This window comes from Polyodon spathula, chromosome 8, assembly GCF_017654505.1.
Source record: "Polyodon spathula isolate WHYD16114869_AA chromosome 8, ASM1765450v1, whole genome shotgun sequence".
Lineage (NCBI taxonomy): Eukaryota > Metazoa > Chordata > Actinopteri > Acipenseriformes > Polyodontidae > Polyodon > Polyodon spathula.
The window spans coordinates 24,528,062-24,540,852 of record NC_054541.1 but is presented as its reverse complement, the minus strand read 5'-3'; the positions used below and the strand labels follow the sequence as shown (position 1 = coordinate 24,540,852).

At 38.7% G+C, this 12,791-nt stretch overlaps 1 protein-coding gene across 8 annotated transcripts in view; it reads right to left on the bottom strand.

The window, feature by feature from the left end:
- LOC121319639 (DENN domain-containing protein 5B-like) overlaps positions 1 to 12,791 on the bottom strand; it is a 100,471-nt gene that overhangs the window by 2,479 nt on the left and 85,201 nt on the right. For all 8 annotated transcript variants that reach the window (XM_041257259.1, XM_041257264.1, XM_041257261.1 and 5 more), the window contains 2 exons: positions 11,818 to 11,900; positions 2,147 to 2,273 (listed from right to left, as the gene is read on the bottom strand). In XM_041257259.1, coding sequence (XP_041113193.1) covers positions 2,147 to 2,273; positions 11,818 to 11,900 — 210 coding nt within the window. The remainder of the gene's footprint in view (positions 1 to 2,146; positions 2,274 to 11,817; positions 11,901 to 12,791) is intronic.

Here is a 12,791-nt window from a genome sequence, read left to right as displayed (position 1 = left end):
AACACAATGGCCTTGCTCATGTTTAGAACAATACCATCCACTGTTCTATAACCACAAGCTTACAGCTGCTTCACATTTCCCTATAGAATAAATTCTATTTTTAGATTTTTTTTGTAGAACTCCAATTTCTCCCATCCTCAACGTGGTTTCATTAGAAAGTGCAAATTTTTCGAGTCAGTTGAACAGACACCTATACATTTTATATTACGTCATTTTACATAATCCATAAATGCTTAAGAGTTTTTATTGAAACTGCCATTATATCATCTATGGGTTTACAGTATACGATTTGCATACATAATTTAATATCCAGAACTCAATGGAATCTAAAGATATTATTTGTCAAAAAAAAAAAAAAATGTACTGGAGACATTTGGTATTTATTGCCAATACTCTACATTTTAAAACACTGTCTGAAATATGGCCAAGTCCACTAGAGGGTGCTTATTCACTGAACAACACAACCTGTCTGTGAATGGGACAGCAGTACAGCAACCTGCTGTAGCATCAGCATGACGAGGTTAACGTCCCTGCCAGGAAAATAAAGCACAGATAGAGCATTTTGCCTTTAACTAAACTACACTGAACAAAAATATAAACACAACATGTAAAGTGTTGGTCCCATGTTTCATGAGCTGAAATAAAAGATCCCAGAAATTTTCCATATGCACAAAAAACCTATTTCTCTCAAATTTTGTGCACAAATTAGTTTACATTCCTGTTAGTGAGCATTTCTCCTTTGCCAAGATAATCCATCCACCTGACAGGTGTGGCATATCAAGAAGCTGATTACACAGGTGCACTTTGTGCTGGGGACAATAAAAGGCCACTCTAAAATGTGTAGTTTTGTCACACAACACAATGCCACAGATGTCTCATGCCACAGATGCCTGTTGCCAGAGAATTGAATGTTCATTTCTCTACCATAAGCCGTCTCCAACGTCGTTTTAGAGAATTTGGCATTACGTCCAACCGGCCTCACAACCACAGACCACGTGTAACCATGCCAGCCCAGGACCTCCACATCCGGATTCTTCACCTGTGGGATCGTCTGAGACCAGCCACCAGGACAGCTGATGAAACTGTGGGTTTGCACAACCGAAGAATTTCTGCACAAACTGTCAGAAACTGTCTCAGGGAAGATCATCTGCGTGCTTGTCATCCTCACCAGGATCTTGATCTGACTGCATTTCGGCGTCATAACCGACTTCAGTGGGAAAATGCTCACCTTTGATGGATGCTGGAAAAGTGTGCTCTTCACGGATAAATCCCGGTTTCAACTGTACTGGGCAGATGGCAGTCAGCATGTATGGCGTCGTGTGGGCGAGCGGTTTGCTGATGTTAACGTTGTGAACAGAGTGCCCCATGGTGGCGGTGGGATTATGGTATGGGCAGGCATAAGATACGGACAATGAACACAATTGGATTTTATCAACGGCAATTTGAATGCACAGAGATACCGTGACGAGATCGTGAGACCCATTGTCGTGCCATTCATCCGCCGCCATCACCTCATGTTTCAGCATGATAATGCACGGCCCCATGTCGCAAGGATCTGTACACAATTCCTGGAAGCTGAAGATGTCCCAGTTCTTCCATGGCCTGCATACTCACCAGACATGTCACCCATTGAGCATGTTTGGGAAGCTCTGGATCGACGTGTATGACAGCGTGTTCCAGTTCCCGCCAATATCCAGCAACTTCGCACAGCCATTGAAGAGGAGTGGGACAGCATTCCACAGACCACAATCAACAGCCTGATCAACTCTATGCAAAGGAGATGTGTCACGCTGGATAAGGCAAATGGTGGTCACACCAGATACTGACTGGTTTTCTGATCCACATCCCTACCTTTTTCTTTTTTTTTTCTGTGACGAACAGATGCATATCTGTATTCCCAGTCATGTGAAATCCATACATTAGGACCTAATGAATTTATTTCAATTGACTGATTTCCTTATATGAACTGTAGCTCAGTAAAATCTTTGAAATTGTTGCATGCTGTGTTTATATTTTTGTTCAGTGTAAATCTGTGATACATGAAACTGTGCCTCTATTTGGGTTTAAAGTCAGCTGTTTATGAACATCAATTACCAAAATAACAATTTTTCTCCTTCACAAATAGCGGATCCCAATTTTTTCTTACCTATGAAATCCCAGACAAAGACGTTCTTCTGGAAAATGCGGGAGGATTTGAACCCGTGGTGGAAAAACTGCTCCAGAGCCGAGACCAGGCCGTTCTCACCACACAGCAGGATCGTGAGGCTTCCTCTCTGCAGGAGAAAGCCATGTTAGGCAAATGCAGGGTCAACAACTAATGCAAGCTTTCAAGTTGCGCTGAAAGCTGGTAAACGATACCGGGAATTCACTTGTAGTAGTAATAATATAGATTTAGCTTTTGATCAAAACTAACAAATATGTATTCCCTACATATTTGTACCACTATCATTAAAAAAAAAAAAAAAAAAAAAAAAAAAAAACAATTGCCACTGGTAGTTTTATTAGTAGAACCCCCGCCCCACCCATTACATTTTTATCAATGTACACTTGTGCGACAGGTTGGCAGAGAAAACAAAACAATACCTAAGTCAGGCTGGGCAATCGCCATCACTGATCCTGTAAGAACATAAGAACATAAGAAAGTTTACAAACGAGAGGAGGCCATTCGGCCCATCTTGCTCGTTTGGTTGTTAGTAGCTTATTGATCCCAAAATCTCATCAAGCAGCTTCTTGAAGGATCCCAGGGTGTCAGCTTCAACAACATTACTGGGGAGTTGATTCCAGACCCTCACAATTCTCTGTGTAAAAAAGTGTCTCCTATTTTCTGTTCTGAATGCCCCTTTTTCTAAACTCCATTTGTGACCCCTGGTCCTTGTTTCTTTTTTCAGGCTGAAAAAGTCCCTTGGGTCGACACTGTCAATACCTTTTAGAATTTTGAATGCTTGAATTAGGTCGCCACGTAGTCTTCTTTGTTCAAGACTGAACAGATTCAATTCTTTTAGCCTGTCTGCATATGACATGCCTTTTAAGCCCGGAATAATTCTGGTCGCTCTTCTTTGCACTCTTTCTAGAGCAGCAATATCTTTTTTATAGCGAGGTGACCAGAACTGAACACAATATTCAAGATGAGGTCTTACTAGTGCATTGTACAGTTTTAACATTACTTCCCTTGATTTAAATTCAACACTTTTCACAATGTATCCGAGCATCTTGTTAGCCTTTTTTATAGCTTCCCCACATTGTCTAGATGAAGACATTTCTGAGTCAACAAAAACTCCTAGGTCTTTTTCATAGATTCCTTCTCCAATTTCAATATCTCCCATATGATATTTATAATGTACATTTTTATTTCCTGCGTGCAGTACCTTACACTTTTCTCTATTAAATGTCATTTGCCATGTGTCTGCCCAGTTCTGAATCTTGTCTAGATCATTTTGAATGACCTTTGCTGCTGCAACAGTGTTTGCCACTCCTCCTACTTTTGTGTCGTCTGCAAATTTAACAAGTTTGCTTACTATACCAGAATCTAAATCATTAATGTAGATTAGGAATAGCAGAGGACCTAATACTGATCCCTGTGGTACACCGCTGGTTACCACACTCCATTCTGAGGTTTTTCCTCTAATCAGTACTTTCTGTTTTCTACATGTTAACCACTCCCTAATCCATGTACATGTGTTTCCTTGAATCCCAACTGCGTTCAGTTTGAGAATTAATCTTTTGTGCGGGACTTTGTCAAAAGCTTTCTGGAAATCTAAATAAACCATGTCATATGCTTTGCAATTATCCATTATCGATGTTGCATCCTCAAAAAAATCAAGCAAGTTAGTTAGACACGATCTCCCTTTCCTAAAACCATGTTGACTGTCTCCCAGTACCCTGTTACCATAGAGGTAATTTTCCATTTTGGATCTTATTATAGTTTTCATAAGTTTGCATATAATAGAAGTCAGGCTTACTGGTCTGTAGTTACCTGGTTCAGTTTTGTTTCCCTTTTTGTGGATCGGTATTACGTTTGCAATTTTCCAGTCTGTCGGTACCACCCCTGTGTCAAGAGACTGCTGCATGATCTTGGTTAGCGGTTTGTAAATTACTTCTTTCATTTCTTTGAGTACTACTGGGAGGATCTCATCCGGCCCAGGGGATTTGTTTATTTTAAGAGCTCCTAGTCCCTTTAACACTTCTGCCTCAGTTATGCTAAAGTTATTTAAAACTGGATAGGAACTGGATGACATGTGGGGCATGTTGTCAGTATCTTCCTTTGTAAAAACTTGTGAAAAGTAATCATTTAACATATTTGCTATTTTTTTTTCTTCATCTACGATTTTGCCATTTGTATCTCTTAAACATTTAATCTCCTCTTTGAATGTTCTCTTGCTGTTGTAATATTGGAAAAACATTTTGGAATTGGTTTTAGCTCCCTTAGCAATGTTTGTTTCTATTTCTCTCTTGGCCTTTCTAACTTCCTTTTTGACTTGCGTTTGCAGTTCTGTGTACTCTTTCTGCGTACTTTCTTTTTGGTCCTTTTTTAATGCTCTGTAAAGTGCCTTTTTTCGCTGAATATTTTTTTTAATTGATCTATTAAACCATTTTGGCAATTTAGTTTTACATTTAGATTTGTCTACTTTAGGGATATAATTGTTTTGCGCCTCTAGTACTACATTTTTGAAGAACAACCATCCTTCTTCTGTGGGTGTTTTCTCTATTTTACTCCAATCTACTTCTGTTAGTCTCTGTTTCATACCTTCATAGTTTGCTTTTCTAAAATTGTAAACCTTAGCTTTAGTCATTACTTTTGGGGATTTAAAAAACACTTCAAATGAGACCATGTTGTGGTCTGAGTTTGCCAGTGGTTCTCTGACCTCTGTTTTAGTTATTCTATCTTCGTTATTTGAAAAGACTAAATCAAGGCATGCCTCCCCTCTAGTGGGTGCCTTCACAAATTGTGTTAGGAAGCAGTCATTTGTCATTTCCACCATTTCTATTTCATCCTTCGCGCTACCCACCGGGTTTTCCCATTTTATTTGGGGGAAGTTGAAATCCCCCATTAGTATGGCTTCTCCTTTGCTACACACATTTCTAATGTCATTGTATAACAGATTATTTTGCTCACCGTCTGAATCTGGCGGTCTATAGCATGCTCCTATTATTATGCCTTTTGAATTTTTGTCCGTTATTCTGACCCATATTGATTCGGTTTTATTTTCTTTGTCCAGGTTTAACACCTGGGCTTCAAGACTGTTTCTTATGTATAGCGCTACCCCTCCTCCTCTTCTGTCCTGCCTGTCTTTCCTATACAGTGTATACCCACAAATATTAAATTCGTCCCCATCACTCTCAGACAACCAAGTTTCTGTAACACCTATCACATCATAGTTACCTGTTAGTGCAGTAGCTTCAAGTTCTAGAATTTTGTTTCTGATACTTCTAGCATTTAGATAAATACATTTAATGGTTGTCTTACCTGAGTTGTTGTTCTTGTTTTGATGCGGTCTCCCTTCTGTTTTTTTGTTGATTTCTCCCCCCTTCCTTTCTAGTTTAAATGCTTCCGAACCTGCTCGAGGATCTTTTCTCCAAGTAGACTAGTTCCCTTGTTATTTAAATGCAGTCCATCCCGTCTATACAGATAGTCCTCGTTGTAGAATGTGGTCCAATGATCAAGATAGGTGAAGCCTTCCCGTGTGCACCACGTCTTCAGCCATGCGTTTTGATTAATTATTTCCAGCTGTCCATATGGTCCTTTGCAAGGTGCGGGTAGTATACCAGAAAATACCACAGTTTTGGTTTTCTCTTTTAATTTCCTTCCTAGCTCTCTGAATTTGTTTTGCAGGGATTTTGGTCTGTCTCTTCCAATGTTGTTTGTACCAATGTGGACGACTACTACCGGGTCGTCTCCTGTTCGTTCTAGGAGCCTGTCCACGTTCTCAGTGATGTGCTTGACCGAGGCTCCCGGAAGGCAGCACACTGTTGTAGTAAGGGGGTCCAAACTGCGAATTGAACTTGCTGTGTTTCTCAATATGGAGTCCCCAACAATCATGACCTCCCTTCTTTTTGCTGTCTGGTCACCACTGTCAATAGGGTCCTGGATGTTGTTCCTTTCATTCTCTTGTTGTTGGTTCTGCTCATCAAAATTCTGAAGTGACTCAAATCTGTTGGTTGTTTTGATTTCTGGTGGTTGTGTTTGACGAAGTTTCTTTTTTTCCCTGCTTCTGCCTACCTGAACCCAGCTGTTCTGACCTTCTATCTCCCTGGTGGCTTTCAGTCTGTTAGGGGTGATGCAGACTTCCATGAATTGTGGGTGTGCCAGTTCCTCAAGATCCTGTTGCTGTCTCACTTCTTCCAGCTCCATTTCTAGCATACTTACTAGTTTATGCAAATCCTGGATCGCGCGGCACTTTACGCACACTTGGTTTAGCTCCGCTGGGTTTTCTCGGATTTCCCACATCAAGCAGGTGTCACAGATTACTGGCTTGAAGACCATGTTGAGGTTTTTTTTTTTTTTTTTTGAAGTTTAGTTTCTTCTGCAGCCGTCAACCTGCTTTCAAACTGCTTCGAAACTGCTCTGTACTTTTCCACGCCTGTACTTCTCGCTGTCGCTTCCACTCGCTGTCGCTGGGAAGACTGCCTCGTTTAACTGCGTTGTTCTGCTGTGCTGTTGGCTCCTCCCCTCGCCCGTGTCTCAAAACGGCGCTGAATTTGAATCAGCTGCTCCGAGTTTCAGCTTGTTTGTTATCAGAAAAACACACGCGGCTGTTTGACTTTGAGCTGCTGCTGTGTTTCCCCAATGTCCTCTGTTTTCTGATTAAAGCAATTCAAGATGCAATTTCTCCTTTCTGCTTCGAAACTGCTCTGTACTTTTCCACGCCTGTACTTCTCCCACTCGCTGTCGCTTCCACTCGCTGTCGCTGGGAAGACTGCCTCGTTTAACTGTAGGATACTCTAGTTTTATTTTTAGTTTTGTTTTTGATTTTCTCGTTCCTCCTCTCAAACACTCACCACCCATTAACTAAATACACCCGTTCAAAAATAAACAAACAATACACCACAATACAGCATTTACAAGCAGGGCTTTGCCCCGCCCCCTCTAATTATGTGCAGGGCTTTTCCTCTGCCCTGACACACCTTGAAAACTACTTGCCACTCTTACCTTACACCATTTATAATTATTCCAGTCAGCTGAGAATGTCGATATACTTTACATTAAGCTATTTTAATGTAACTCATAAAAGGTTTGCCATCAATAAAATAGCTATTATAGAGTGCATGGGTTTATGCACAATTAAATTCAATGCTAAATGAGACTAGTTTATACATGGTTTTCAGTTCATGGTCAGACCCACTAAATAATGCTGCTTGTTTTGCAGGTGGTGGCTGCTTCCTTTTTGTATGAAATTAGGTGCTACAGTGGCAGTAAAGAACCTATAAGAAAAAGGAAACTGTAGGAAACTTTTATTCAAGTACGGAACAATGGACTGGAAATGAAAATGCAGCAATACGAAGTTAATCAGTGATTGGGGACAAAGAAAGGTGAAATAATTCCTTATTGTATGTTACAGAACTGTAGAAAACAATAAATAATATGTTTGGTTTAAAAAGAAAAATATGGTAAACATCCTTTTAGTCAGTCTACCTTTAAAGTGTTAGAGAACCCCTTGCAGTGTTTACAAGAAACACATCACTTTATCTTTTCTGTAACCCGAGTTTGTCCTTATCATTGGTTTTCAACATATTCCCGATAGTTTTGAATGTATTTATTTTTTACTCACAAATAAAATTGGGAATTACTTTTTTCAACTTTTACTCAGGAATGTTTGCCAGGAGAAAAATATTTTTTTCTTCTAAACATTGCAGTACTGTGTATCCAGTTTATGCTCCTTCCTGCAGCAATTTTAAATAAAGATTATTTTAATAAATTTGCAGTTCCTGTCAATTTTTTTTTTAAAGATCAGAAATGTTTTCTATAATTACAAACAATTTAGATAGTGCACTTATATAACACTTTATTAGGCTTCCCAGCCAAAGGATGGGAAGCCTATTGTTATTGTTAAGAGTTATTTTATTTATTTATTTATTTATTTATCTTCCCAAAACTTTAAACTGCTGCTGCTTCTTCAAAGCTGTGTGACTGATCAGGTTCTGACTTGGCAGGTAACAAGCTGGATACTTTGGCTGTCAGATGCAGAAAATATTTTGCTGCTGCGTCTTTGCAATTGGTGCCGTGACGCATTTTTCGATAAAACCTTTCGAAATCTTCTTCTTGGGAACCTGTGAAGCGATTGATCTGAAACTTGGCATATATCATCAGCATTCAAACCCAGATCAAGTTTGTGAAGCAGAAGTTTCTGCGATAAATTTTAATGTCAAAATAGATTCCATAAATCTTATTGAAACGTGCCCCTAAAAACAAACTCCTGCTGTTTAAAAACCGTTTGTCCAACAAACTCCAAACTTGGTAGTTATCGTCCCAGTAACAAAATGGTGTTGTTTTATAAAACAAGATGGCTGCCACTTATATGTTTACATTTGAAATTTAAACCTGCGCCAGTTGACAAATGATTTACTTGACTAACTTCAAACTTCACAAACATCTTCCCTGATACTGCATCAATACAACTAAGTTTTAAAATATTGTGTTAACAGGAAACACAAATGGCCGTTTGACGCATTTTTTAGAAACCTTTTGAAATCTTCTTCTTGGGAACCAGTGAAGCGATTGATCTGACACTTTGTATATATCATCAGCATCCAAACCCGCATCAAGTTTGAGAAGCTGAAGTTTCTGTGATAAATGTCAAAATGTCTGCCACAAACTTTAATGAAACATGTCCTTAACAGCAAACTGCTGGTATTTGAACACTGTTTGAACAACAAACTCCAAACTTGGTAGTTATCGTCCCAGTAACAATGGGATACAAACATGTGGAAATGGTGATGTTTTATAAAACAAGATGGCTGCCAGTTATACGTTTACATTTGAAATTCAAACCTGCGTCATTTGACAAACAATTTACTTGACTAACTCCAAACTTCACAAGCATCACCCTTGACACTGTAGCAATTCAACTGACTTTTTAAAAAAATGGTGTTGACCTGAAACCAATATATGTATAAAATAATAGATGGGCAACAGTGAGTTATAGGAAAATAATTTAATCTAGGGTTTCTGTGACGTCGAGAGATGGAACTGTTTTCTCACTGAAGAGGCCCATCTATTATATTCTATTATTTTTTTTATAATACATGGATACCCTTGTGATGCTCATATTAAAGCAGTACAGTTTTTTTTTTTTTAAACTTAGTGTTTCAGTGCTGTAGAGACATTCTACATTGTTATCCGTTTCTCCAGTTTCTCTGAGATACTAAAGTATCATCTTTTTTAACATATTCTCATTTTGTTGACCATTGATGAACATTTCTGTACTGAGGGTGTTGTCAAGTGATTGAAAACAAGACATTTTGTGTTTGAATTGAAAGTGATGGTCTTTAGGAGTCGAATGGGTCAAAGTTCACGTACATTTTCCTCTAGAGGAATTATCCCTTTTTGACGCCACAACTGTGGTATTATGCCTTTTTTAATGGCTCAGAATGGAAATATAGCCTGTATATATATATATATATATATATATATATATATATATATATATATATATATATACACACACATACACACACACACACACACACACACACACACACACACACACACACACACACACACACACAGTGCCTTGCAAAAGTATTCAGACCCCTGACCAATTCTCTCATATTACTGAATTACAAATGGTACATTGAAATTTCGTTCTGTTCGATATTTTATTTTAAAACACTTCAACCCAAAATCAATTATTGTAAGGTGACATTGGTTTTATGTTAGGAAATATTTTTAAGAAAAATAAAAAACTGAAATATCTTGCTTGCATAAGTACTCAACCCCCACACATTAATATTTGGTAGAGCCACCTTTCACTGCAATAACAGCTTTAAGTCTTTTGGGGTAAGTATGTATCAGCTTTGCACACTTTGTCGGAGTGATTTTGGCCCATTCTTCTTGGCAGATTTGCTCCAGGTTGTTCAGGTTGGTTGGACGATGCTTGTGGACCGCAATTTTCAAATAGTGCCACAGATTCTCAACGGGATTGAGATCAGGACTTTGACTGGGTCACTGTAGGACATTCACCTTTTTGTTCTTGAGCCACTCCAATGTTGCTTTGGCCTTGTGCTTGCGATCATTGTCCTGCTGAAAGGTGAATTTCCTACCAAGCTTCAGTTTTTTAGTGGACTGAAGGAGATTCTCTTGCAGTATTTTGCTTCATCCATTCTTCCTTCAATTGTAACAAGATGCCCAGTCCCTTTGATGAGAAGCATCCCCACAGCATGATACTGCCTCCACCATACTTCACTGTAGGGATGGTGTGTCTTGAGGTATGGGCAGTGTTAGGTTTGCGCCACACATAGCGCTTTGAGTTTTGGCCAAAAAGCTCTATCTTGGTCTCATCTGACCACAAAACCTTTTCCCACATTGCAGCTGGGTCAGTCTCATGCTTTCTGGCAAACTCCAGACATGCTTTCAGGTGGTACTTTTTGAGTAATGGCTTCTTTCCTGCCACCCTCCCATACAGGCCAGTGTTATGCAGAGCTCTCGATATGGTTGACTGGTGCACCATTACTCCACTCCCAGCCACTGAACTCTGTAGCTCATTCAAAGTGATTGTTGGTTCCTTCTTGTTTGAGCGCTGAATTTTGAGGGACGGCCTTTTCTTGGCAGTGCCTGGGTGGTGTGATGCAGCTTCCACTTCCTGATTATTGATCCAACTGTGCTCACTGGGATATCCAAACACTTGGATATTATTTTGTACCTTTTCCCTAATCTATGCATTTGTATTACTTTATCTCTAACTTCTGTAGAATGCTCTTTGGTTTTCATTTTCCTTCAGATTCACAGCCTTACCAATGATCCTTCAACAGTGGGGTTTTTATCCAGAAAATGTGACAGCAACTTTAATGATTCACAGGTGGAGGCCAATGGTAAGGTAATTGTGTCCTCGTTAGGGCAATTTCTTTCATCTATGCAAACTGGGAGCTTCCACAGCACAGGGGTTGAATACTTATGCAAGCAAGATATTTCAGTTTTTTATTTTTCTTAAAAATATTTCCCAACATAAAACCAATGTCACCTTGCAATAATTGATTCTAAGTTTCAGTGTTTAAAAATAAAATATGAAACAGAACAAAATTTAAATGTACAATTTGTAATTCGGTAATATGAGAGAATTGGTCAGGGGTCTGAATACTTTTGCTATTTTTGTATCTATCTATCTATAAATAAAAAAATAGATTTTTTTTTTTAGATTTAATTGCTGAATGATAATATTTTTCAGATGTATCTGTTGGGTAAATGTTTTTTTTTTTTTTTTAAAGTTACATGTATTTTTTCATGGATTTAGTTGTTATAAATTCTAGCTAAATGTTGACTTGCCAAGTGTAAAAACAATTTAAATGCACCGATTGATTTGTTAGGAACCCAGATTTAACATGTCAGCTAAATGTTCATCACAAAGTCTAAAAAAAAAAAAAAAAAAAAAAAAAAAAAAGGAATTCTAGACTGTGTGGGGGTTGAGTACTTTCTGCGGTTATATCTAGGAAGAAATAGGCGATTTACATGAAAATTGGGGAAAAAAACACCTGTTAAAATATAAAGGTAAGTTCTAATGTTTTATTATGTGTGTGTGTGTGTGTGTGTGTATGGGGGGTGCGACAAATTGTATGCTAAAAAAGGGCATATAAAAAGCATGCCAACCACTGTACTAGCGTACCTACCTCCTTTTCAGGTTTATGGAAGTGTTTTACGATATTATTCACAGCTTCCCCGATGGCCTCCTGAATTTGGACAGCATTTGGCTCTAAAAACAAAAACAAACAAACATGAACCACCTGGTAGTGCTCTTAAAGGTACAACAATACCTTTAAAATATAGAGCTATATACCTAGCCTTTAAAATATAGAGCTATATACCGTTTTGGATGTAAATGTATTCAAAGCCGTTTCGTTTCAAAGATTATCCAAGCTACCTGCATCTTTGCGGGTAGCAATAAATAATGTATTCTTCCAAAACATTTCCTTCTGTGTGTGTGTATATACAGTGCCTTGCAAAAGTATTCAGACCCCTGACCAATTCTCTCAAATTACTGAATTACAAATGGTACATTGAAATTTTGTTCTGTTCGATATTTTATTTTTAAACACTGAAACTCAGAATCAATTATTGGTAAGGCTTTGAATCTGAAAGAAAATGAAGACCAAAGAGCATTCTACAGAAGTTAGAGATAAAGTAATACAAATGCATAGATTAGGGATAGGGTACAAAATAATATCCAAGTGTTTGGATATCCCAGTGAGCACAGTTGGATCAATAATCAGGAAGTGGAAGCTGCATCACACCACCCAGGCACTGCCAAGAAAAGGCCGTCCCTCAAAACTCAGTGCTCAAACAAGAAGGAGACTTGTGAGAGAAGCCACAGAGAGGCCAACAATCACTTTGAAGGAGCTACAGAGTTCAGTGGCTGGGAGTGGAGTAATGGTGCACCAGTCAACCATATCAAGAGCTCTGCATAACACTGGCCTGTATGGGAGGGTGGCAGGAAAGAAGCCTTTACTCAAAAAGTACCATCTGAAAGCATGTCTGGAGTTTGCCAGAAAGCATGAGACTGACCCAGCTGCAATGTGGGAAAAGGTTTTGTGGTCAGATGAGACCAAGATAGAGCTTTTTGCCCAAAACTCAAAGCGCTTTGTGT